The sequence below is a fragment of the Cyprinodon variegatus genome, unplaced genomic scaffold (assembly GCF_000732505.1).
Source record: "Cyprinodon variegatus isolate N-32 unplaced genomic scaffold, C_variegatus-1.0 Scaffold559, whole genome shotgun sequence".
NCBI classification, from domain to species: domain Eukaryota; kingdom Metazoa; phylum Chordata; class Actinopteri; order Cyprinodontiformes; family Cyprinodontidae; genus Cyprinodon; species Cyprinodon variegatus.
The window spans coordinates 264370-292067 of record NW_015151012.1 but is presented as its reverse complement, the minus strand read 5'-3'; the positions used below and the strand labels follow the sequence as shown (position 1 = coordinate 292067).

General features: G+C 40.0%; 1 protein-coding gene across 6 annotated transcripts in view; it reads right to left on the bottom strand.

Annotated features, from left to right (window-relative positions):
* The window catches only part of chd3 (chromodomain helicase DNA binding protein 3), a 73429-nt gene extending 46330 nt beyond the window's left edge, over nt 1-27099 (bottom strand). For 2 of the 6 annotated variants that reach the window (XM_015391775.1, XM_015391776.1), the window contains exons 1-25: nt 26714-27099; nt 23204-23331; nt 22923-23111; nt 22704-22831; nt 18963-19201; nt 18688-18821; nt 18455-18584; nt 15408-15583; nt 13508-13777; nt 13178-13381; nt 12868-13091; nt 12651-12782; nt 12477-12573; nt 12088-12279; nt 11817-12014; nt 11590-11727; nt 11348-11469; nt 11074-11247; nt 7589-7730; nt 7099-7230; nt 6895-7012; nt 2164-2288; nt 1851-2082; nt 1584-1768; nt 4-181 (exon numbers count right to left, since the gene is read on the bottom strand). In XM_015391775.1, the coding sequence (XP_015247261.1) occupies nt 4-181; nt 1584-1768; nt 1851-2082; nt 2164-2288; nt 6895-7012; nt 7099-7230; nt 7589-7730; nt 11074-11247; nt 11348-11469; nt 11590-11727; nt 11817-12014; nt 12088-12279; nt 12477-12573; nt 12651-12782; nt 12868-13091; nt 13178-13381; nt 13508-13777; nt 15408-15583; nt 18455-18584; nt 18688-18821; nt 18963-19201; nt 22704-22831; nt 22923-23111; nt 23204-23331; nt 26714-26882 (4156 nt within the window). In that variant the 5' untranslated portion in view covers nt 26883-27099. The remainder of the gene's footprint in view (nt 1-3; nt 182-1583; nt 1769-1850; nt 2083-2163; nt 2289-6894; nt 7013-7098; nt 7231-7588; nt 7731-11073; nt 11248-11347; nt 11470-11589; nt 11728-11816; nt 12015-12087; nt 12280-12476; nt 12574-12650; nt 12783-12867; nt 13092-13177; nt 13382-13507; nt 13778-15407; nt 15584-18454; nt 18585-18687; nt 18822-18962; nt 19202-22703; nt 22832-22922; nt 23112-23203; nt 23332-26713) is intronic. The other 4 variants (XM_015391777.1, XM_015391773.1, XM_015391778.1 and 1 more) reach the window with 3 other exon arrangements.
* Between the last annotated feature and the right edge of the window lie 599 nt (nt 27100-27698).

The window sequence follows — 27698 nt, the reverse complement described above, 5'->3', positions numbered from 1 at the left end:
TACCTTGGTCTTCCTGCGCGGCGTCATTGTAGTTGACAGGCTTGCGGTTCCTCTTCCCTTTGCCCAGTTTGCTGGCCAGGTCCTCCTGCTGCTGCTCGTAGTGATGCCGCAGCAGCTTCTCCCAGTAATCCGGATCCACGTTCTCCTCCTGTTTGATGATCTCACGCTCGATCTCCTCGATCTGCACGCAGGTTGGAGAGGAAAAATTATGCCGACTTACTGAAATATCGTATTGTGTGCAGGAGAAGGTATCCTGCTTACAATATGATACTTTAAATGGTGTTTTATCTTATCAGATCTGAGAGAAAATCCCACTTTTCTTCACAAGTTTTTATTAAGGTCGTCTCCAAAGTGGACAAAGACCGCCGCTCTGCCAGACTATTAATCGTCCACCTGAACAGTGACTCTAAATACACAAGCAAAGCTATAATAGAAAGGCTAAACCTGAGACTCTATCACAAGACTTGACTAACGTTTCCAGAAAGGTTTAAATTGTGTTTTTTGTTTTATTTTCAATTCTATTTTAGTTTTAATTTGTTTTCAGTATTCGTTAGTTGGTTTAGGTTAGTTTTCATTGGGTTCAGGTATAGTTTTAGTCTTTAATATAACTCGACTTACATGGCAAGATGTAAAAGAAACAACAAAAAAAAACTTTTGTAGTTTTGCCAATATTAACATTGAATAAAATCCAGAAAGGACAGACCTGCCATCTCCTGGCATAATGCAGTACAACAACAACAACAACTAAAAATTGAAAACAGCAACTGGAAAATAGACAAAAATGAAAACTAGGCTGTTTTAGCTTCAAATTTGGTTGGTTTTCATTTGTTTTGTAAACTCTTATTACGGTTTTAGTTAGTTTTTTTTTTTTTTTTTGCAAGCTCTGGTTTTTATTTTTATTTCAGTTAAAAACAAAAAAATGTGATTCCAGTTTTTGCCCTTCTGCTAGTTTTAGTTAAAAGATAAAGTGGAAGATTTTTCCGGGTGGATCATCTAAATAAGTGGTACATGCTGGTGATGTGTTTACGTAACGCCGTCCTAATGCTCGTCCCCATTTTCACTTGCCGGTGGTGAGTCTGACATAGTGGAAAAATGATAAATCTTTTTTGTAAAGTGAGCTTGTATGAGTGTTGCAAACAGCAACTATTAAACAGCATGCACGAGGAGAAATGGGCTTGTGAATCCTCTCGAAACACGTTTAATTTAGGCTGAAGAAACTAAAGAACAATTTTCCCTCCTTGTAACCAGCGTGTTTCTTGTTTTAAAGCAATCATTCATTTTATGAACAAGAGATCGACCCATACAGGTTATAATAAATCCGAGTATTATGACATCAGCCTAACCCATCCCCAATATGTGCTGCCGATTTTTTGGGGCCAATTTTTGCAGCTGAAATTGGTTTGTCTGTCTCCATTTGTCAGTGATCGGCTTTATGTGATCTTAAAGCAGGGCTTTAAATGCATGTTGCATGCTCGGATTATATGATAAAACATCAGTCCATCTCTAGAACAAGCTATATATCGGTGGCTTTCAGCACAGCTCTGCCAGGAGCTCCATCAGTTTGATCCCTGTTTCCATCTCACCTTGTCCTCCTCTCGGACCATGTACTGGGCAACCTTAAAGGAGCTCAGGTACTCGTTCATGTTCTGGACGTCCGTGTCGTCTGTGGCGTCCTGGCTGCGGTCCAGCAGCCTCTCGATGGCAGCGCTATCGTAATGAATGACGCTGCCCTCATCCTCAACTTTGTCTCCAGCGTTGTTCTTCATGCCTGATGAAGGAAGAGTTGGAAAGGCTTTTACAAACCTGTTCATGTGAATGAGAGCTTCTGCTTTGTTCCTACATTTCCTCACCTTCTCCTTCGTCCTTGAAAAGCTCCTCCGTCCCAAACTTGAGGATATCATCCAGCTCCTGCTTGGTCATGGAGCCGGCCTTGGATCCCAGACCGGGCCGCACCACCAGATGGGTCAGCATCATCTTCCTCTTGGCTACCTGAGTGATGCGCTCCTCAACGCTGGCTCGCGTCACAAAGCGGTAGATCATCACCTTGTTGGCTTGCCCGATGCGATGAGCTCTGCTGAACGCCTGCAGGGGAACGGCTCGCTTTCAGAGACGCAAACAGAGCCGAAGCTGGAGAAAAAAAGTTGCTTTTAAACTGAAGCGCACCTGTATGTCGTTGTGGGGGTTCCAGTCGGAGTCGAAGATGATGACGGTGTCAGCAGTGGCCAGGTTTATGCCTAAGCCTCCGGCTCGGGTGGAGAGCAAGAAGCAAAACTGGCAAGCCCCAGGAGCTGCAGAGCGTTAAAGGGGGAGAGAAGGCAGAGGAATGCTGAATGGATCGAATTAACTAAAGGGTTAACCTCACAAAAGGTGTGAAGACTTAAACTGTCACAGAATCACTAAAGTTTTTTATTTTGCTATTACAGCTTAAAGTAAATATGGGCATTTATCATTAATTAGATAGATTTCAAATCTGATTTAAATGATGAATCCAATGAATATTTATTTTTTTCTCCTTTGTCTTTTTTTTTTTTTTTTTTCATCAGAGGTTTGGCGTATTTAAAGAATATGATTAAATTGGGTAATTTTGGGATATTTAGTGATATAAATTATGCTTCTTCATGTAATTGTTTTGCTGAAGGAGCCTATTTTAAATTCATATAAAGGGTTTATACAGGAATGATTAACTCTAATTTAATGCTTTTTAATGCTCTTTTAATGCTCTTAGAAATAATTTTAATGCCATCAACAAATACCCATGACTCTGATCTTTCATCTTAACTTTCGGCAGGCTGCAGTTCCTCAATTTCTAGCCACTTTTGTTGAAATTTGCATTTTCCCATTCTCTAGCCTTTTCTCCAGAGCGAGCTTCTTTTCCGAACATACGGCTTTACGATCAACCGAAGCAGTTCTGCAAATATATATACTGTATTGTTTAGTAAAGTACGTTTTTTTTTTTTTTTTTAAATAAAGCATTTTAAATGCCAAGATCATCGCATTTAATGAATTTTAATGCCAAATCAGGCCTTAAATTAAAAAAATAATTATGTAATGACTTTTAATGATTTTTAATGACCCGCGGAAACACTGATATAGTTCTCAACAAATCATGTTTTTTTTTTTTATTTAAATGAAAAAAAATATAAAAATAAACAAAAAAACAAATTTTTTATTCATAATGAAGGAACTTAGCAGGTCTTCTCTTATAAGCATCTTGGTTCAGTTTGATGTTGGTATAATTGCCTCACATTAAAAGACAAGAACCATCTGAGTCGTGTTGTTAAAATCTGTCCTAAAATCAGGGGTGAACCAGATGCACTTTTTTTTTTGTAAAGACCAAACTGCAGAAAAGGCTGTGATCCTCTCTTCACCTGGACGTCCCAGACTGTAAAACAAACCTGTGTGCAAATCTTTTATTCCAGAAAACTATCTGCAGTAGGTCTGCTTTGAAGCTGTGTTGTATTTGTTTATTATTTTTACGATTGATCACCAAGCTCCTCGTCGTATTATTTCATACTTTATGTTCCTCCCCACCCCAACCCCCCTGATAATTTATGTAATGCAGTAATGCAGCTCTGTCCCTCTCTTTTGTTGTTAAAGATGCACTTCTTTCACCATGTAAAACTAATCTATTACTATTTTTTTGCTTTTGATTGAAAAACTAAAGAAGAGTTAATAAATACTGTAATTAATCCAACAGTCTGGAAACTATTATAACTATATATAACTAAACACCCCATATCACCTTGTTATACGAACAACTTGGGAAAAAGGGGATTATTTCCTGCAAAACTTGCATCATTTGAAATCAACCAACTTTTTCTGTGCTATCACTATGTATTCAAATCTATGTATTAATCTATGTATTAAAATCTAAATAATATAATATTGTTGTTTTTTTTAATATTTATTTAATATTTATTTTTCTCTTTTAACCCATTAAAGGGCACCCAGGGAAAATCAAAATTTCAAGACAATAGTGTTATTGGAATCCAGGACAAGACCTCATTACCTTTTTAACATTAAAAAAATTTGGATACTTTGATGGCAAAAATTAATGTCGATTTATAACAAGAAACACCAACTTTCCCAAATATATTGCTTCTATAAGAAATTCATGAAAAATTGAAAAATTCATGAAGAAACACATTTTTTTTGGTACAACATAACCTTAGAGGCATTAATGCTGATACTGGCACTTACATTTTTTAGTTTATAAACTTAAATATAATTGTTAACTAGGCTTATTAACTTTTAAATTTTTCAGTTAGCTTTTTACCTTTTTTTAATATTTTTATTTTTTTTTTACTCTTTTTTCCAACTCAGTTTACAGAAGGTAATATATCATTCAAGGGCTCATTAATTGGTCAAATGCCAAAATAAGCCATGTAGCAGGATCTTTGCTGTTGCCTGGATATAGATCTTGTGCTTCTAAACCTCACTGAGGAACATCATATTTTGCATTTTTGCTTTAATGGGCAACATTTTAGGGAGTTTCACATTTAAGGAAGCAACCAGTAAGAAAAATAGTTGTAGGATTAAATCTAGGATGGAGGTAACTTTCCCTTTAAGCAGTCCTCTCCATCAACTGTGTCTTAGTCAAGTTTTTCTCCTTTCAAACCTCAGAGATAAGGTGCTGAACTACTGCAGTGCAGCGTGTAGCTCATGTTTACCTTTATGAGCCAATCATATCAGAGTTGCCAGGACAACTAAAGCAGGATGTTCTGCTGCATTCAGTATTTGATGCTGACAAAAAGAGCAGCGGCTTGAAAAATGAAGGGAAGTAAGAGAAGCAGAGCTGAAATAGTCTCAACAAAGCATCAGTAACCTTCAAAAGTATTAAAACACCAGGTGTCCTTATCACTTTCTGCTCCTTTAAATGAAGGATGCCTATCTGTAGCTAGTAGGGACATGCAGCAGGTATCTCTATATACTTGGTACGCTATGCAAAAACTGATCATTATGTTCATAAAGTTTTATCAAGCATAAAAAAAGATGAAACTGGATGTGATATAAAGTACAGTAAAATACTGTTTAACTCCCCTTTGAAGCATAATTGACAATAATATTTAAAACAACTGAATTTAATTTTTAGGTCTCTTTTCCAAACGTTGTTCATATGTTTAAAACAAACAAGCGGATCAATTTAACTACATCTTTTTATTATCTTTTTTTATTTTCCCCAGATTTATTCTTGACTTTATACAATTTAGACCCTGAGCGTCGGAAAATAGACTTTTAAGGTTTTCTGAGAAGCATCAGGCATTCCTCTTAGTATGTGGTCTGATGGTGATCTGGCAGTATCCAGACTGATATGTGTAGGACTGAGTTGAGTTCTACGTTATAAATCGGGGACGGCTGCGTTCCATGTAAAAGAGGGACATTTGGTTCAATACTTTGAGCTGATTGGATGATGTGCCAGCTGGTACCCGCCTTCCATAATACGCTTTCAGCCAATCGCTTTCATGCAACTTGGTTGTCCATGAGAGTCACCAATGGAGACACAATGATTACAATAAGATTGGTCTGCAGCTTCTTGAGTGTTTTCACAACTAGCTGAGTAAGCTGATAAATGAAAGTTTTTTCCAAACCCTCTCAGAGGAAAAGCACAGACATCTTTACCGTCTACAAATGCACAAAGTGCTTCTCTTTGCTCCTTTTTTAAATTAGATATTTTCACTATTTTAGCTAAAACCAAGTCAATTACAATATCGATAGGCGAGTCTTCCAGCGCAGCCATGTTTATTATGCCCCAGCAAGGCCCTTCTGACTGTCGCCTTTTCTACATGTCCCGCCCCCAAAAACACGGCTGGCATGTCATTGGTCCGACTCGCTGGTCGTTATGAGACGGACGTATTAGTGGGAGTCTTTCAAGATGTATTTTCTGTGAAACTTAAAAGTCAGATCTCTCAACAGTCCAGCTAATCCAGTTATTCCTGGGCTTTCATGATAAATTTTGCAAAAATGACTAAACTTCTTGATTTTGCTTAATACATTCTGCACTGTTACTTATAAATCTTTGTGTTTCAGCACCGACAGGAAACATTACAGTAAGTACCTGAGTCTGTTTATCGCACCAAAGCTGGCATCTGATTCGCTGAATGTAGCTAAAAATCTAAAAAACTTAAACCAAACCAAACTTATTATTAATTAAACCACGCTGCTTGCATATTGTTTAAAACATGACTTGACCCAATCAGCCTCAGCAGATGGCCGCTCACACTGAGCCTGGTTCTGCTGGAGGTTTCTTCCTGTTAAGAGGGAGTTTTTCCTCTCCATTGTCGCTACAAGCATGCTTAGTGTGAGGGATTGACTTCGAGTCAATGAGTCGATGAAATCAACTGGTTTTCCTTAGATAGAAAACTTTGAATCAATTTGACTGTATGATCTGGTTGAACTGTAAAGTGCCTTGAGATGACATGTTGTGAATTGATGATATATAAATAAGCAGAATTAAATTGAATAAACATTAATCATCATGGAGAAATTCAAGATGAAGGACAGTGAAGTTAGGATATGATGTGGAGGATCAGTAAAGGGATATTTTACTTTATTCTAAATTATCTATACTGTATTATCTCTAATTCTTAATAAAAAAAAACAGCAATTAGCCCAAGAGTGGATAATCCTCTTAAATCTGAACGGATGTTTATTAAAACACTGCCTCTAAAACATGTATTTTAATTAGCTTTTTGGTATAAGAATCTTCTTAGATTGATTCCTGCTTGAAACGTGTAGGACTCAGAACACATTGTGATAAAAAAAGACTAATTTGTGTTTACGAAATAATGTTTGGATCTCATCTTGTTTCCATCCTTATCCTACGATCACACATGTCCTTGTAGACTGACTGGACATTTCCATCCCTACCGTGTGATGAAGACCCTCCAGTCTTACCATTGAATCTGTCTATGGCTTCTTGTCTCAGAGCGCCTGTGATGCCCCCGTCGATTCTCTCATATTTGTAACCCTCATAGTCCAGAAAATCTTCTAATAAATCCAGCATTTTAGTCATCTAAAAAAAAACAAAGAAAATGTGATTCTCAAACAGTTTATTGTGTTTTTTCTTTATGTTTATCACCAGGTCTGTGTGTGTGCTACCTGTGAGAAGACCAGCACTCTGTGGCCTTGTTCTTTCAGCTTCCTCAGCATCTTCTGCAGCAGCGTCAGTTTCCCAGAAGCCTTTGTGAGGGCTGATCCCTCATACGCTCCGCTGGGGGTTTTCTGGGCTTCCTGCAGACACAAGTATGAAGTTATTATATCATTTTCAGATGTGTCTAAAAAGTTAAGTTTAACTTTTATGTTTGGAGCCAGACGGATAAAAATTATCATAAAGACACACAATCAATAATATAGAATATTATGTTTAATTAAAAAAGGTAAGAAAAGAGAAACTAAATACCCACTGTTCTAATTCAACTTAGAAAGAAACAGTAACATATATAACCACCAGATGTCCCTGTGGAGCCATTAACAGGTTTATTAGTTATTTTAACAAGCAGCTTTAACCTTCTAGTTTCTAGGAGGGGTAAACAGCTCGAATTTAGCATAAATTCCTCTCATGTTTGTTTGTGTTTGTCTCTGCGCTCACCATGGAGGCGACGGGGAAGAGGTACGGGTGGTTGCAGCACTTCTTCAGGTCCATCATGATGTTGAGCAGAGACACCTGGTTTCCTCCTCCTTTGGAGTTCAAAGCCTCAAAGTTCTTGGTCAGAATCAGCTTGTAGTACTTCCTGTGTTTAAAAGCATGATGACAAGGCCATTAATTGGAAAATAATCACAGATGAGCGGAAAAAAAACAAGCAAATGCCAAATGATTGGTATATTTTCCGTTTTAAAGTGGAATAGAAAAAAATAATAACCATCAATGTTAGTGAGGAAGGCTGCAGGGTGAGAGGACTTATTTTGTACTAAACCGCTTTCTATTTAAAAACATAAAAAAATAAAGGATCCAGTTGCAATTAAATAATCCCCTTTGAGAACCTTCTTTTATTACAAAATAATAACAATATTTTGTTTGTTTTTACTGAAAAATATCTTTAAAATTGTATTTTTATTTAACCCTTTATGACTAAAACATTATTTGATGAGCAGATTGACACCTCAGTAGTTTAGCACCGATGCATCTATTTGCCTGGAGCCTATTTTCAGTAATTTACTTCAGGTTAGAAGATACCATTTCTGCAGAAGTGCATACATGTTAAATGGATCCGACCTAGCAAACAATTAAAGCATTAATCAAGATAAAGGAAAATAAAAATTAAAAAAAACCTTGTCAGTTATGCGCACTACTAGAACAAGCAGAAGACTGTTTTGTGTTCTGTCCATAGGTTGCAGCATCATTAAGTAAACAACATCCTCCACTATACCTTTAAAATACGCAAATAATAAGAAAAATAACTTGCATCAGAATATTTTACTTCAACTATATTTATTTGAACTTCTATATTTTTATTCATAGCCCAATTAAAAGCTTTTTTGTTTTGAAATGACTTCTAAGTCAACTTTGTAGAGATGCTTTGTTTAAAGTTATTTATTTGGTCAAATGTTTTGTCAATAAAGTTCTACACCGGAGATAAGAAAACTGAAAGATCCTAAGAAACCTAAGATCCAGGGATTTAATTCAACCTCATTATATTCTTGTTGGGATATACCTATGAAAATAAGCGAGGTGTACAACGCTTCTGCACCTGTTGGGTCAACCGCGGTCAATAGCTTTGGCAACCCCAACCGCTGAAATATGTATGCTAGTACAGGCAGTGAACTGTGAAAGTTAAGTCTTACAGAAACTTGTTTAGAGGTTTTAAGCCTTAAGAGACGTACACAAATATGACAGGTGCGCTTTGTGCTATGTTTGGTTGTTATAAGCGTAAAGTATGGCAAAAAACACCATTGCAAGGCTCCAGAGTCCAACCAACCAGTCTAACTTGCACACATTTATTTTTATGTTCAATATCGTGAAACCACCCTGAATTCTAAAGTGGTTCATTTGTCCTTTTCACGCATTTATGTCTGCAATATCGCCCATCATGCTTGTCAAAATTCAACTGAATTATGTGTCAGAAGTTCTTGAAGTAGTGCTTTAGATCCCTTTACAGGGCAGTAATGATCACCTTTCATAATATTAACATTAAATCACAGGTGACTGACAGCACTTTTTATATTTTATGGGAATGGTTCAGTAAAACAAAGTTTTGACAGTATCTCCCTCCTTTTTCCTTTATACCAGCAGTAGTTTCTGTACTGATGCAGCATATAAAAGGGCAGCCAGTTTCTGTCTATTGTCAGTACACAATCCTGGTTGTAACAGGCAATCCAAGGTGACTAAAAAAAATGCTACAAATCATCAGCTTTGCAGCAGCTGAAATGGTCCAGATCATAATCTCTTCATTGCTTTCCAATAAAAGAAAAATTTTTTAAAATCCACTGGACTTTGTTTCTTGGTAGCCAAAATATTTGCAATACCCATAATGCATGGCGCTGTCTGCAATGTGCAATTCACTTATTCCATTAGGCTCTTTTGAAACTGTGCCGAAAACAGTCCGAGCACGGAATTGGACCATGCCAGACGCAACTGAACCGTGCTAAATCTAGTACTAGTTCAACAATAGCCCTCTGAAAACTGATCAGTGCCGAGATCGGACTGAGTTTGGATCAGTTAACGGTGCCAAGCTCGGTTCCTTATGACTGTTTACACATCCTCGCCTCCTAGTGACGATCTACGGTACTACTTTGTGATCATGTTTTGTTCCGTCCAACATCGCCTGGATAGCGTTCTCCGCCCATTGTTTACAGTTCTTCTTCTTCTGTTTTGTGGCGGTTGGCAAGCAACTGGAAGCTGACTGTAAATAGGAGAGGACTCGATCTGCTCATGCGCTTCTTGTTATCTGAGAACCGTGCCGAGCCCTATTGATGAACTAGTACCAGTTTAGAGCGGTTCAGTTGGGTCTGATACTGTCTGGTTCAGTTTTTGCGTGCAATTTACACTCAACAGTTATCTCGGTTGCTGGGACCGATCTCGGCACAGTTTAAAAAAGGTAGTGTAAATGGGCTCCGCACGGATCAGTGGTGGCTCGGTTCTCTGATAACAAAGAGCGCATAAGCAGACCGCATCATCTCCTATTTACATACAGCTCACTCATTTCGCAGGTTTTCGCCGTGTCTGCTTTGTAATTCACAGATCTTTTCACCCTGTCAGACTTCTTCTCCGCCTATTAACAATAAATGGCATCAAAAGAGCGTGGTGCTACCTGGGACGATGCTAAAACTGAGGCTCTCGATGAAAATTGGGTGGAGGACGCTATCCATGCGCATAAGTTCTTGAATGTTATGGGCGGCACCATTTTTGTTTGTGTGATTCCCGCCTTGAGAGCTGTAGTATGGTGGACGGCCAATAGTAGGCAAGCAACCATGCTAGTGATGTGTGAGTGGTTGTAAGAACCAAGCTTGGCATGGTTAAATGAACCAAGCTCTGTCCAAACTCAGATCATTTTCTAGGGGTAGTGTAAATGGGGCAATAATAAATCATGTAAATGTCTTGCCATAACCTCTAGTTATGTCTTATTCATCGTCCATCACCGTTGAATAAAAAAACCTATCCACTTTTGCATTAGTTTGGTGTGAAGTGTGTTGCACAATGACTGCTGCAACTGATTATTTTTCTAACCGATTAATCAGTCGATTATTTTTTCCATTAATTGGACCGCAAAGGGTTCCTTAAAGAAAATTTTTTATGGAATTACACCAGGTGATACTAAATTTTTCCACTTGAGTAGTTTTGGGTAGCTCTAACTTGATTTTTCTGTCAGCTAAAGGCACATTTTAGAGCCTCTATACTCCAGTTAATGATTAATCGATTACTAAATTAGTTGAGGATTATTTCGACAATTTATTAATAATTGTTTCAGCCATAGTTGTATTACTTCTAAAAAGCTCATAAAAACCTGTGTACTCTGCTGTTATTGATATATCATTTATCTGACTGCTTGTACCTGTGAGCAACTTCAGTTCTGTAAATGCTTGGTGCTGTTACACCCCTTTGCATTTAATAAGTAAACTGGGTTTTCTGGCGCATACTTCTGCATGGGGCTCAGCTCCACTCTGACGATCAGCTCGGTCTTAGCGGGCATGTTCTTGAAGACGTCGGCCTTGAGTCTCCGTAGCATGTGAGGACCCAGGAGGTCGTGAAGTTTTTTGATCTGGTCCTCTTTGGAGATGTCGGCGAACTCTTCCAGGAAGCCCTCAAGGTTGCTGCATAGAGGAAACGCTTCACCGTGTAAAAGAGGCAATCATATCTCACTTTATGAAATGTCTGATAGAGAAAGAAATGAATGAACCAAAGAAGTCATACTTAAAGCGATTGGGTGTGAGGAAGTTGAGCAGGTGGAACAACTCCTCCAGATTGTTCTGTAGAGGAGTTCCTGTCAGCAGCAGCTTGTAGTCAATTTTGTAGTCATTTAGACGCCTGAAAAACTACAAAAGACAAACATATGTTATTACTTTGCAGTGAATGACAGCGGAAGAAACAATACTTCTTTATAACTTGTGGATTAATACAGACCGCCCCTACAGGGACAAACTGAGGGCTGGTACCTTGGACTGGTTGTTCTTTAGGCGATGAGCCTCATCCACCACCAGACACGCCCAGTCGATGGACTTCAGTGCCGTTTGATCTATAGTCACCAACTCATAGGAGGTGAGAAGGACGTGAAATTTAATGGGAGCCTCGCGCTGCAGCAAGGGAAACAACAGAAGAAGAATGAACATGTGGTTCTCTGAAAGACGTCGCCGTTGTTAGCCAGTTTTTAACGCCTTCCCACCTTCAGCTTGAAGGCTTTCTTTCCTGCTTTGATGGAGTCATCGAATGTGAACTCGTTCTCTCTGATGATAGCTCGGCTGTCTTTGTCTCCAGTGTACGTCACCACGTAAAAATCGGGAGCCCACATCTCAAACTCTCTCTCCCAGTTTATGATGGTGGAAAGGGGCGCACTGACCAGGAAAGGACCCTTAGTGTGACCCTGAAGAAACACAGAGAAGAGCGTTAGTGTCCTACGGTACCGCTAAGGTGATAGGATAGCTGATCATCTGTACCTCTTTAAATAGCGAGTAGAGAAAGACGATTGTCTGGATGGTTTTGCCGAGGCCCATTTCATCTGCCAGGATGGTGTCTGTGCCCTGGGCCCAGGAGAACCGAAGCCAGTTGAGCCCCTCCAGCTGGTAGAGATGCAAGGTGCCGCCTGTCGCTGTCACAAAGTCAGGCTGCTCCTCATATTTGATGGTTGGCTGGAGCCGATAAAAACATTGAGTCAATTCAACTACAATATTTAACAAAGTATTCATTTGGCTTTAAATCAGTCGGTGAGGCTCCTAATATTATTATAATCTGTTTATAAAAGGCTTGTTTGCATTAAGTGACAGCAACTAAGAGACGCTTAGAGAACAGCCATGTTTTAGGGACACTAAACAGATGGCAGACTTACATCTGTGAGTGGGGAAGGAGGAGACTCCTCTTCACCGTCTCCCTCTTTGCTCGTCATCTTCCTGGGTTTATCAGGGTCTTCTTTCATGATGCTGTCCCTGTTGAACCAAAACAACAGGCCGTGGAAATGTGCTTTCACGTAGCATTGGCAGTGCGTGTTCAGCATGATTCCTACCTGTGTCTCCAGTAGTTGGCTTTGTGGAGTTCAAACTCAGGTATATCCATGTCATCTCTTTCCCAGGTACACTGGTCATAGGTCAGATCTTTCCACTTTACCAGGTAGTGATACATCCCCTTTTTGTCCACACTGATACGAGGGACACGTGCAGGGCAGTGAGCATTTGTTCCACAAAGAGATACACAGCCCTCTTACAGGCTTTAATGACTCGTACCTGTGGTTTATGATGCGATGAATCATCATCCACTCCGGTTTGATGCCGTATTTGTAGTACTTCTCCTCTAGCAGGGCGTACTGGGGATCTTTGGCCCGTCTCTTCTCGCTCTTACCCCCTCCGTTCTCGTCCTCTGCCCCCGACCCGTAATCCAGGCTGGGGGGTTCGTCCATATCCGTCTTCCTCTGGTAGTTTCTGTACATCACTGAGTGGAAGATCTCCAGCTGAAGGATGAAAGGTAATAAAAATAAGAAATAAAAAAATCCTGATAAATGTGTGTCTCTTAAAGGTGTTTTTAGGGTTATATTACCTGCAGCTCAGTGATCCAGGTACAGTGCCAGTATGATTGGTTGGTCAGCTTAACGAAAAACTCCCTCTCAGCTCTGCCCTTCATGGGCGGAGGCGGAGGGGCGTCAGGAGGAGCGTCTGGAGGCGGTGGGACAGGAATGGGAGGAGGTGGTTCGCCCCATTTCCAGTGGAGGATCTTCTGAACCCTTCCTTTGATAGGAGGACACTACAGGGATGAAGTATTTGAACAAATCAGATCTAAATGCTGTTTTTCCCCCCCTAACAATTCCTCAGATTTGTGGTGTAAATAAATCAATTAAAAAAAAGCTAATTTAATGCAGAGTGGACAGACCGTGCATCGTGGACAGAGCCACTCGCCGTTGGGGATCTCGGGCAGCGGAGGGTTCAGACAGTGAATGTGGTAGGAGGACGTGCACGTGTCGCAGCACAGCAGTTCTCCGCCGTCCTTACACACCCGGCAGAACTCCATGTGGTCGTCCTCCTCTTCCTCTGTGCTGGTGGGGACCCCTATGCTGACCTCGGATATCACTCTGTCCTCGCTGTCCTCCTCAAAATCCTCAAAGTCGTCATCTTTTGCCTCCCACTGAATTCCTTCTTTTTCCTGCATGAACAATGAAAAACATCATACATAGTTGGGGTCATTTGGTGTCAGGGGGAGTGATGGCCTAGTGGTTAGAGCAGAGCGTTTGTGCCCCTCAGTCTCCACTCTGGTTACCTGGGCAAAAACCCTTAACCCCACACTGCTCCCTGGGCACCACACAATGGCAGCATCCCAAGAGGGTGGGTTAACCTCTTAAGTGGGGGTAATAACTCAGAATGCATAAAATTCCAGCAGGTGGAGCCATTGCGTTCAGCTCCAAGCTGACACCAAAAGTTCCAATCCCCACAGATCTGGAACTGTTATAGCTAGAGGTCTGAAATTATCCGCATTTGTGGTTGACATGGTGTAGAACAAATAAAATGCAATAAAACCTGCTTTTTCTCAACAATGTATTTATTACTGCTGTTCAAAAAAGACCTATCATTTCCGAGAATAAGAAAAAACAACTTTGAGTCATGTTTGAACTGATGCAGGTTGGTCTGTGTTTTACTCACCCTATTCTAATTTATATATTAGGAAACTGGAGGGTGTTAGCTTTCAAATAATGTATTGCACATGTAATTTGGGCTTACAGTTTTTAAGTTATTTGCTTTTTCATTTGGTTATGTAAAATAGGCGAGGATTACCCAAAATGAGGTGGATGTTAAGAGGTTAAATGCAGAGTTAGTTTCCCCACTGTGGGACAATAAAGGTATTTACATATATTTCTTTATCTTGGCAGCAGAGATGGTAGGACCCTTGTGGCTAAATGAAGGTGTAAATTTGAGCAGTATTCAGTGGATCCTCACTGCAGCCTTTAAGACTCTGCAAGGAGCTCAGGAAAAATAGATCAATGCTTCATGTCAAACCATCCTGGATGCTCAACAAATAAATAAAAACACCACCTGCCTTCTGCAACCCTAAGCCAGAGGACATGTGCATGGTTCTCCTCAATGCAAATATGTATCCATGTGGTTAAACTGGGACAATTGAGTCTAAAATCTCATGCTACGCTCTTACTGTAGTAAACTTTACATGTTTTCCAACACACATAACCACAGTAAGTAGTTTATTATCCCTGCAGTTTCCTTAAAACTTAACTGTTTGATTTTGACATAAGCACCATCATACAATCTACATCCAGCTGCGTGTTTCAGCTTATTCTGAGCTTCAGGCTGCGATGCGAAAAGATGCATGTAGGTGCGAAATTGTTAAAATAGAAATAGAATAAATATGAAATGATGCCGATATTTTTCAGCCACTTTGAAAAACGGAAAAAAACAAGAAAACATATTTAAGTCAAATTAATGTACAAGAAAATAGCTACACATTTACTATATATATATATATATATATATATATATATACTGTATATATATATATAAATCAGTATCTTCAGAATGCATCCGGTACCGAATCATAGCAGACGTTGTTATCTCTACTATGTTGCTGCAAAAGATGGCTTTATCTATTTTGCATATCTTTTTTTGTGTTGTATACCAGAGTGGGTTAAGCAACAATGATTTAGAGTCCCTTCCTATCTACTTTCCTTGTTCAATGGAAATTAGCTTAGAGGTGGAAAAAAAAATACCAAAGCAGAATCCTGCATAGAGAATAAAGACAGATGATCCTCTCTGCAAGTTGTACTCACACAATGCGGGCAGCTCCACTTGCCCTCGGGAGCCTTGTCCAATTCTGGCTCAAGGCATACAAGGTGGTACGCTCGGGGACAGGTGTCACACAGGATGATCTCGCCGCCCTGCTGACACACCTCACAGTAGTCCTGGTGATCGGTCTCATAGCCGTCACCTTCCTCCTCACCTGGAACTGGAAACAGAAAAACAAACCATATTATTAGAATTCATTTAGATACACCTGAAAATCAACATATTAGGGTGTTTTAACACAGAGGTTGTTCCTTTATTTAGTCTCCTCAATAGGTGGACCTCCTTTTTAAAATCCTCCTCAATTTGATTTTCTAACTGATTATTCACCAGTGCTTGTGTTAAAATGAATCCATAATAAATAAAGCCCTAAAAAACCCTTTTATTTCTCCCATACCTCTTTTTAGATCAGGCGTGAAAGAAAATGGCAAGAAAAGGACTTTTTAACAGAAACATTTGGTAAAAACACAAAGGAAACAAACCACAGATTGGCAGGCAATTAGTAAAAAAAAATAAAAACATAGAAAACGTTAACATATGAGCGAATAAAGCACTCATTGATGGTTGAAATAATGTTGATGGTTGAAATAATGTTGAACTTGGAAGATTTCAAGCACTTAAATGTCCAAATTATTTCAATGAAAATAAACTATAGTAATTCTGCAAAGATAAGCTCTCTATTTTTTCTACTAGTCACTGATGAACAAAATCAGGATTTATACAGGAATGAACAACTGTAACTTAATGATTTTTAATGCTCTTAGAAATCATTTTAATGCCACCAACAGCTAAGGCAAGGCAAGGCAAGTTCATTTGTATAGCACAAATCGGTACAAAGACAATGCAAAGTGCTTTACATCACTAAAAAATTATTAAAATAAAACAGAATCAAGGCAAGTAGGAAAAAATAAAATAAAATAACTAAATAAATAAATGAAAGGTACCCATCGACAGGCTGCAGGCATGTCTCGAATTCCTCGTTTTCCAGCCACTTTTGTTGAAATTGGCATTTTTCCCCCCATTCTCTAGCTTTTTCTGAACATACGGCTTCGCGATCAAACGGAAGCAGTTCCACACAAATATATTGTGATATAATATGTTTGATGAAATAGTTTTTTATAAACAATTATAAAAAAAAAGGCATTTAAAATGCCACAATAAACACATTTAATGAATTTTAATGCCAATTAAGGCCTTGATTTAAAAAATTCTAATTTAATGAAATTTAATGATTTTTAATGACCCTTGGAAACCCTGAAAATAATATAATCATTTAAAGTTTACAGATCCAAATAGAGGCAACGAGGGCATAAAAACTGTATGACTGCTGAAAAAACAGTGGAAAGTACTTTCATCCCAAGATGCAGGCAGAAAACATCGTTTTTTGTTCCCAATAATACAAATTTTAACAAACTCAAGAAATGTTAAAAGCAATTCACTTTCCTCCATCTTCAGAGGTGGTCTTTAGCAATTGTTTCAGCAAAAGTCTGGCGATTTGAATGCAGTCTGTACAGGGATACATTAAAAGGACCAGCCATCAGGTACGTGTGACTCCCCTGAAGGGTAGCCCCGCCCACACAGAGATAAATACAATGTCAATTTGGAAGAAATGAGCGTAGAGGGGAGTGTATGCAGCGCCACGGAAGATGCTGTAGTGTGTATGCCGGGCCCACAGGTGGCGCTGTGAGAATGCCACGGAAATACACAAAGAAAAAAAAAAAGCTCCATGCATCCATTGTCACTACCCGATCCGTACCGGAAGCACCATCCATACCATCAGCTCATTTGCGCATTCGCAACCAGATATACCTCTGGGTCGCCCTCCATTTTCTTTTGCAAAAAAAACCTAAATTATGTTTGATTTTTTCCTTTTGTATTAAACTTACCGTATATAAATTGCGTAATCTAAAGAAAAAAAATCTAAAGAAACTAAAAAAAATAAATAAATATGGTTTTATTCATATTTTGCCGGACGACTGTGAGCATGTCTGATAATGACGTCAGACAAGCAATATAACGAAGAAAATGTAAAAAGTACTAAAATTGTATCAGAAAAGTCATAAACAATGTTTTAAAGATGTGTATTAGCATTCTTAAGTGAGTTAAGGATAGAAATAAGTACTTTTAGTGCAATGATCATATTATTTATGGCAACCTGGATGAATATCTGGTTGCTCATGCGTAAATGAGCTGATGGTAGGGGTCGTGTAGGGATTGGGTAGTGACATCTACAGATAACTAATCTGAGGTAAATCTGGCAACATGGCAGCGTAGAGGATGTGGGCTATAAGGAGAAATTGCGCTATGACAGGATCGTAAAAGAAAAGATCCAGTTCACACGGGAAAACGGAACCAAGAGATTTGAAATCTTTCTACTCTGGTTTTAATTTCCCAAACAATGCTGGTATATTCACAGTTAACCCTAATCTTATCACTCTCATACACTCTTATCACGTCATACACACTCTGCTTTGTCTTAAAAAATATAAATATAAAAAATATAACCGCAGATGTCTGGGGGACAGTGATTCGCCTACAGGTTATGAATGCTCGTGTACCATAAATGATAAATTATGAACAGTTTAGTTTGTGCCTTCAAGTCGTTGCCCATAGGAAGACGTTACTTGGATCTAACCTAACGGAATATCTTCAGAACAGCTCCAAATGACACAAAACTTATATGGGTGAGTAGAACATGATGTAATAACGTAAAATCAAGGGGCCAATATAAAAAAAAAACAGCGTTCCGTTTTAAACTATTTAAGCTCTGTGCGTCGCCATTGTTCTTTGAAATGTTGCCTATTGTAGCCAGTCGGGCACAGCAACAGGTGGGGGAGAGGCACTGCTGTGTCCCTCTGCTATCTTATTAGCAGGGCTGTAGGAAACTGTAGCGAGACTAAAAACTACAGAGAAACCTTTAAACGAGCGTGGACCTTGAAGAAAATTAGTTATAATATCACAGATTGCATAAAATCCCTGAAAACTCATCATACCTACAACATTTTATATGTTTTATAATCTGTTTTGTTCTTACTTTTCTTCTTCTTCTTGGCGGGCCGTCCCCGTTTGTTCTTTTTTACCCTTCCAGAGCTGTCGGAACGAACAGAGGAGCTGTGAACGCTGGAGTCCTCCTGCTCAGACTCGTCCTCATCGATGTCCTCGCTCTGACAGAGCAGGTGAAAACAACAAGAGGCCAAGCGATGAGGTTATTAACACACTAAGGGAATATGTATCATCACTCAAGCAGAATATAAACACGGTACTCACAGAGCAGCTCTTTTTCCTCTTCCCAGCTATAGGTAATAGTTTAATACGAATGGGGGCCATCTTTTTAGCCTTAGCAATGGCTTTCTTCTTGTCGGGGACTCGAGGACTTTTACTACGCTTTTTATATCCAGGACCTGCACGGATAATAAGGCCAGTCACAATGGGATAAATGTAATAAATGCAATGCAACACAAACTAGATTATTTCTTTACTTCTAAACATTTTACACGATAAAGCAACACTTCAGACTAAAGAAGATCTAAGCTATAGCTGACCTTTGCCCTCTTTCGTCTTGGCCTTTCTAATGGGTGGCGGCTGAGGCGGTGGTTCGGGCGAGGCGGTCGCTGCAGAGACCTGCTCGGCAACAGCAATGGCGGCGGCGGCAGCTGCGGCTGCGACGGCAGCGGCGTTGCCCTTGAAGGGGTTGTTAGAGCTGAACTCCCTCCACTTGGCCCCGAGGATGGTCATCATCTTCGACATGGGGATTTTCGGGTTCTTTTTGGCTATCATTGGCCTGGGGTTTAAAAAATAAGAAAGAGAGAGAAAAACACCATTAAGATGCAGCAACTCAAACCATATGTAATCTAGTTCTGTGGCTCTATGCTGGTTTATCCATTTAGCTGGGTAAAATTCACACTAGCTATAAAAAAAACAAAAGAATCCCCATCATATCTGGGTTGTCACACTTAAGTTTCATGAATCAATCTAATTTTGAATGTTTGGTGTGACTGCCATGTGCCGCCACAACACAAAGCAATCAAAGTATCCAAGCCATGTCATGTGACCCTGACCAAACTAACAAGATCACACAGTTTCTATAAAGAGGACAAGCGGTCAATCAGAATATAAGCACAGCTCTTATTTGGCCACATTGTGATCAGCGATGCTTTGTAATTAGACTAAATATGTCAATATAACTCCTTCCTGCAAAGTCAGAGCAGTTATTTTTAGTAAATTTATAAACAGAGCCGAGCAACCGCCTGCTGGGCTCAGAGCTGCTAAGATATATTTAGCAGATATATTTAAACACACTGACTGACGTCATTTCCTATGAGCAGGTATTTGCAAGCACCACTGTTCATGAAAAGTATAATTCCTTTTTTGTTGTTTTTTTAGGATTTTTCTTTTATTCATTTTGTCATTTTTTATTATTTTCTTTTTCTTTTTTTTTAAATACTTTACATCATTCAAGTTATTAGCTCTGAATTTATATGCTGCTGTTTGATGCAGGCAATTTTGAGTTTATTAGTCTACCTTAATAAGTCACCCATTAACAGGTGCATGGAAAGATACATTGTCTTAGTAGTTAATGTTTTTCCCTTTACCGCGTATACAGAACGATTTGATTGGAGATCATTAGAAATGGGTGAGGTGAACTTTTTTTGGTGTTTCCAGAGTAGAGGACTTTTGCGAAGGAAGGGGGAACTGACACATGTGCACAATTCAACAACACACAAACAGCAATCGGACACATCTACCACCACATAATCCTCTTTCATGCTTTTGAGCAGTGATTATCATTTAATCGGATGGAAAAAATTCTAATCTAATAAACCATTCATGAAAAAATGTATTTTAAATTGATTAATTGTTTGCATACACACATTTGTGCAGTTTAGAACCCCCTGGTTACGGCTGGTTTATGCAAGGTTTATACCCGCCCATGAGATATGCATTCGAATTGAGTCATTTCACCTTCCCTACCCCCCTCTGTGTGGCTTTAACTAGGACCTGATTTTCCTGCATTGCCCACCTTGAAAATTTCTAACTACCAGGACAGTTTCATGTGGAAAAACACGGCAGATGAGCAAAAGCTCCTACCGGGGAAGGTAGACATCTTCAGACATCTCATGACTGCCACCACCACGGTTAACAGCTTTTGAAGAACTACTGAAATGTTGGAACCAACTGGGTTTTCTTCATCTATGTGTAATGTAGGGCTGTGAATCTTTGGGATTCCCACGATTCGATTTAGAATCGATTCTTGGGTTCAAAATTAGATTTTTTTCCGATTCTTTTAAATCCAAACGATTCGATTCAGAAACGATTCATTTATGATCCAAACCGTTTCTCAGGATCTATTCCAGTCTGCTGGCATGAAAGAAGAGTACATTTATAAAGACTTTATAATTGTTAATGTTTTATTTACCTATTGCAATAATGTAAACATGAAAGGTCAATTCTACCAAGAACTGTGGGTGATGTCTTTCGTGATGAAAACCGGGATTTGAAGTACTCCTGAAATACTTAACTTTGCCGTTGCAATCTCTGCAAATCGCATGAGTCATGTCAAGCCCTTTCTTACCCGGGCCGGGTTGAAGGTAAACTCCAAAGTGTTTCCAAATGGTTGCTTTTAAAGACCGCGGAGGCGGTTGAATTGCTTTTTCTTCATCCTCCATACTTTTGCGGCAACAAACACAGTAGCTCACACAACACTACACACCACTCTGTAGCCTGCTAGGCTAACGCTTGCATGCCTGTGCATAGCTAACACTGCTCATTGGTTTCACCAAACACTATGGTGCCTGATAAGGCACATCCGCACCCACAAAAAAAAATCGTTTTTAAAGAAAATGAGAATCGATTCTGAATCTTTAAATGTTAGAAACGCGATTTGAGCTCAAATCGATTTTTTTCTTCACCCCTAGTGTAATGGTGTTATAAGCTTGCGATCGGTGCTTTACACTTCTCCCTAGACTAGGCTAGAATACTGGGTACAGTGGAGATAAGCTGCATAGAGTATATAATGCTGCAAAACCTTTGCTGACAATGTCTCAGTTATACTTAGACCAGGGGTCTTCAACGTTTTCCAGGCCAAGGACCCCCAAACGGATGGCGAGATGGAGCGGGGACCCCTTAATTATATAATGTATGAAATTGTGTTATATCAAACTGGTCCTATAGTCACTCTATTACATATGGAGTCGTGTAATGAAAGTAATTCCTCCCTGGGATTATTAAAGTATTTCTGATTCTTATTCCTAGTTGATGGGACAGGTGTTGTGAATGAAACGGTGACCAGCTTGAAAGAGCTCCTGTGTATCACTGAATGTGTGCATTGATGACTGAAAGACATCTTCTGCCTCCATTTTTCTGTTCATTACAGTGTGTTGAATTCATGTTAATGTGTATTTAAAGTCCTTTCGATTACCGGAAGAAAATGCAGGGGGGAATATTAAAAAAAAAGTCTAATCAACCAAAACTTTTGCGACCCCCATGCAGTACCCTCGTGGACTCCCTAGGGGCTTAGACAGTAGATATGTCAACCATAAATCTGTCTTAATAGTCATCATTTCAGACTGTAGAAGGAAGCTGGAAGAAACATGGACCAAAACTATAAAAGTTTTGTCAAACTGTGTGCTGAAGTCAGAGAAATTAAAAAGTTGCTTGTGATGATGTTACACAGGTTTTCTTAAGTTTAACTAGCGTTAAAACTACAGCAGTAAGGGCTTTGGGGCATGTAATCTATATTGATTCGCATGAGATGGAGTTTAAAAAAAGTGTTAAAAAGTTAACACCATGACAGAGCTGGAATAACACACTTATTATATATGCTTCAACACTTATATAGGGCGAAATAGTTAAACATTAGTGCATAGTGGCTAGCCACAATGTAGCCACAGCTAGATTGGGGCACACTTACAGACGCTGCTCTCAGTTGAAACGTTTCAACTTTGATTTTACTATAGCGGCTTTTAAAGATTCAATAGTCAATATTGATAGACAGGAAGCTTTTTTTAACCTATATTTATTAAACTATAAGCTATGAATATTATTTTAGGAAATGCTTTCCTAACAATGCAATACAACTCATGGAGTTAATTTGAGATACATTTCAGGACTATGAAATCAGGAGCGAGAGGTGTTGAGGTTTAAGCAGTTTAAATGATCAACAAACATAACTGAGAAAGCATATTGTATAACTCCCTCAAAGCACATCCGCTGCTCTTGATTACACACACAGTTGCAACCAACAGCTTGGAGTTAATCCTAGACAAGAAGGGAAGAATACATACCTCATAAACTGGCTGAAGGCTTTATAGTTTGTGAGCTCCCTGTAGTCGTCCTCTGTGAAGGTATGATCAACATCCTCCAGACCCCACTCCTTTGCCAGCTGGGCAGACGTTTTCTGCTCTATCGGCTGCTGAGGAGTGACCACCAATCAGGCGAGGAATTATTTCTCTCTTTCCGAGGACAAATCACCGACGGAAAGAGAGGCGAAGAGCATCTTTTACCTTTGTCGTTTCCTCCTGGCTGCTGTCTCGGTCCCCGTCATCCTTTTTCTTTTTCTTGGTTTTCTTCTCCTTCCTTTCTTTGTGTTTCTTCTTTTTCTTTTTCTCACCAGAGCCATAGTCGCTGGCCACGCTGTCTGAGTTTTCCCCATAGTCTCTTTCTCTGTCAGAAATTCGTTCTACATCGCTGTCCTGAGGGATAGATGGGGAAATAAAAAAAAAAGATCAAACAGGTCATCGAAAAGGAAGAAAAAAAACCCATACATGTCACCTGTCAAACTTACGATCTTCTTGCGTTTCTTTGTTTTGATCGGCTTTCCCTCCTTTTCTTTCTTCTTTGCGTCCTTCTTTTTCTTGGGCCGGCCCTTCTTCTTGCACGGGACCTCTCTGTCTGATATCTCTGGGTCGTCGTCTGGGTTCGATAGGGCGTTAAAAGGAACAACACTTATTAGGACTGAGCCGGTAATCTTGTCAAAACGCATCCCAAACAAACCACTTAATCCCAGATGAACCTAATTACTCCCAACAAAAGACTGAATGATACAGCCCACAGAGGCCCCCCGTGACCTCTGACCTTATCTGAACTGTGACACTTGCTGAATTAGTGTGGAAAAGGAGCTTTAAGGAGATCTGACAGGTGGTATCAGATACAACAAGCCAGGATGCTATCAGTGGTAATCACCTTTACGGTGCATTACAAAATAACCAGAAAACACAACTCTATTTGACAGAACATGTCATGCATATTGTAGAGTTACCAAAATTACATACATCCCTGCATTTATTATTTAAAAAATAAATAGATTTGAGGAGGATTTTTTTTTTTTTTTTTTTTTTTGATATACTCTAATAATCCCAGAGGGAAATTACTTCTCTGCATTTAACCCATCCCTTTGGGGAGCAGTGAGCTGCCATTGTGAGGCGCCCGGGGAGCAGTGTGAGGTTAAGGGTCTTGCTCAGGGACCCAGAGTGGCAGTCTGTGGGAGTGGGGGATCGAACTCACAATCTCAGGATTGAAAGCCCTATGCCCTCACCACTAGGCTGCCACTCCCTAACCAAGGTCATGCAGTGTATTCAGCCCATTCAGCTCAATATCAATTGGTGATATCAAGTGCAAGCAACAACATTCACCTATTAAAAAGACACCAATATTTACCTAAGAGTGGCAAAAAAAATATATTGCTTTACCAGTAGCCATGTAGATGACAGAAGCCCTAAAAAACAAGGTGCCTACCTCAAAAGTTAACGCTTTTGGTCGACATGTAAAATGCTAGTGTCAGAAAACTAACATGCCTAATCCCTCAGAATAAACCACGAGCAATGTGAAGCATAGTGGTGGCAGCATCATGTTGTGAGAATGCTTTTCTTCAGCAATTCCATTGGGGAGATGCTAATGGATGTAAATATAGAGTAATCTAGGGAATAAACAGTATTAAGAGCATATCTATATGTTAGAATAACTCTCTGAAAGTCTAGACCAACCCAAAAAACCTTCCCTCCATTAAAGACATTTCATCCCAGGGCTGCATGTCCCTGCTGCCCTCTGGGTGGAGGCTTTGCAGCATCCGCTGCAGGACCAGCAGGTTCTGCAACAGCTTTTTCCTCTCTACCATCAGACTGTTGAACTTTTAAAACTATAAATCAAGACTGAAAACATCATATACTTCCAACATGGCTGATATATATTTTTTTCATAATCCCTTTAAATAAAACAAAAAATCTTCTACTGCATTTTGCACCATATTTATTTATTTTGCACCGCAGTGAACCTTTCCATAGCAACACCTTTTACACCACGACTTTTAAAGTTTTTTGTTCTTTTCTCCTACACTGTTTATATTCTTGATCACTGCAGCACTTTATAAATGGTTAATTTAATTTCATTGTTGTAAGCTACCAATCTATTGTTTTGTTTTGTGTACACTCTGTGCATACAAAATGACAATAAAGTTTGTCTATGAGGATCTTTGTGGAGAATGACTGAGCTTGGGCTATTTTTGCACAAATTTTTCGGCACAATTTGTTATTTTTTTGTATTTATCTATTTAATTTGAGTAGTAAAAAATTTTATCTGGCCTAACTGGAGCCATCAAACTTTGTTTAGGAAGGAAATTCTCATTAAAAACTAACATTTGTGTGTAGCATAACTTAGAAAATTACATTACAATATCTCTTCTTTCCTTTCAAGGAGTAAATGATGATAAAGTCTGTCTATCCTGCCCACATGTCTATGATCCCACCACTCACAGTTTATACTTTAGCCTACAAACCGACCTGGGTTTATTTCTGCAGGAAGAACAGATGGAGATAGCTGCCTCTGTTTGAAAAGGAAAGCAGCAAAGCGTTGAAGCGCAGCCACAATTTGATAAGCTAGGTTTCTGTCTGATTTTATTGTCTCCCCCGCCTTTGTTAGTGCGCAGCAGCAGCCTCCCTCCTCCACCTCCTCACTCCCCTCCACCCCCAAGCCTCCACACTTCTCGCCCAGACGTGCAGCAGCGCGGGCCGCCGAAGGAACGCCTGGGGGCGGCCGCTGCACGCACGCGGGGCTCGGTGATTGAGAGAGGCCCACCGGTGCAGTGAACTGGAACGACTCCTGTATTCCCAAAGGGGGATTCTGTTGATGGTAGAGAGACCGAGGCCACCGCTGCGGCCGCTGAAAGGTCGTCAGCGGGTTAAAGTCTTTGAAACGAGCACTCATTTATCCGTCTGACACGGTTCAACGGCGATAAAGACAAAAGCAATGGAGGACCGCTCCGTTATATTCATTCATGAAATTAGAGCCAACCGGCTGCATTCCTTCTCCTAACGTGTTGTTTTTTTCATCCAAACTTACATACATTTATTCAAATAAAGTAATATTTTATTCTCAATAGTTTTTTTTCTCCCCAATTTCTTTAGATAGCGACCGTTAGTTGACGTTCAGTGCAAAGTGCAAGTTAACAGGAGAAAGTTCCAGAATGATCAGGTTCCATCCGTCAATCACAGCCTGTCAGACACAAGCTGCGTTAGTCGTTAATTCAAACTGCTAAATGGAGTTAGGCAGCATATAAACAGAAGGATAGCCTTATTTCGAGCTGTTAATAACAGGATATTGTGGCTTAATTTCTTCCTCGTTTGACTGCACTACAAAAACCAGCTCCTCGGGTATCAAATACATAGCCTCCGGCGGGGGAGTCCATGTTTGTTATGTGTTTCTTTATTCTGCTTGACTGGTGTGCAGCTTCAGGACCTTATTATCCCTCCGGTCTTCATTTGCATGTGTCCCCCCTCTCTCTCTCTCCCACTCATGTCAGAAAGCCGCTGTCATGCGAAAGAGGTGGCGGTTGTGGTGAGAGGAGATGTAACTGTAACTTTCCGTAGGATGGATGCGAGAGCTCGCTGTGGCGAGTTCGGTTAAAACTTTACAGGGAGGTGAAAAGGTGAGGAGGAAGTGGATGGAGAGAACCGGAGTTCTACCGTCCCTCCTCTTCTTCTTTATAAGCAGCTGCAAATATGGCACCCAGTTTGACATGTAGGTGCTTCAAACTATCTCGTGTTGCGTTTTACTTGTGTGTGTGTGTGCGCGCAAGCGTGCGCGCAGCCGAGCTACTCTACTGTACAGTCCTGGACATGGATAGAGATAGCTCAGATAACGGGTTACTTCTGTAAATTACAATAGAGGGGAACTATATCCCGCACTGAAAGTGATTTTTTTATTAATCCGTATGCATTAATAGCGGGTTAATAGTTCGGCTGTCTTTTATCGCCCCCACTCTTTCTTTTTTTTTTCTTTTTTAGCAGCTAGTCTACCGTACCTGGCGCGGCTGGTGGTGTTGCAGTTTCCCGAGGTGCCGCCGGCGAGTTTATGTCGCTTGCGTTCTCGTCCAGCTCCCCGTCGTCCTCATCGTCTTCATCAAAATCTCCTCCCTCGGAATTAACCACCATGCCCTCGTCTTCCTCGCAAGAGCGGAGAGGAGAGGACATTATTATATTCCTGCCGTCATTGGCGCCTCCGTCCTTGTGTGCAGTGTTTGAATAAAAAACATTAAAAAAAAATTAATAAGACAAAAAGCTGTAATTCTTGCAGCGGATGGAGTGTTATTTATTTAATATTCAAATCGGCACGGGAGAAAAGTAGGGGGGCGTTTTGGAATATTTTACACTAAGGCAGAGCAACAAAGATGGCCGCCCTCTTATATTTATTTTTTAACAACCCCCCCAATAAGAAAAAAAAATCCCCTTACATAAAAAATGGCTGACTATATTATTTCAGAACGCACCCCCTCCCTTTTTCTCTATCTATCTCTCTCCCTCTCTCTCTTCCCCTCCGCGCCCCCCCCCTCCCTCTTTAAAAAACGTACACATTGTTACAAGAAAAAAAGGGGTGTGTGAGTGCATGTAAGTTACATTGTTACTTGTTTGTTTCTTCTCGGTCTAACCCCCCCTCTCCCTGCCTAATTTCTCACTCCCAGGTCCGGATCAGTCACGAATCCGGATCCAAGATCTCACACCGGCTGCATTGCAGAGCCCGACACCAATAAATCAAACATATTCTCCTTTAGCACCGCTGGATATGATAAAATATATTTTGGAGGAGCGGGTGCGTGCATGTGCGCGCGCTCGATTCTATGAGTGAGTGCTGGGGAGGGATCCAAAGAGAGAGAGAGAGAAAGGGGAGGGAGGGTTGGAAAAAAAATCTGCCGCAGCCATGCCCAGACTTACATCAGATTGTATTGCTTAAAAATTAACCACTTGTGGTGGGGATTGAAGTGTTTTGATGAGAAGCATAACTCCTGTTTT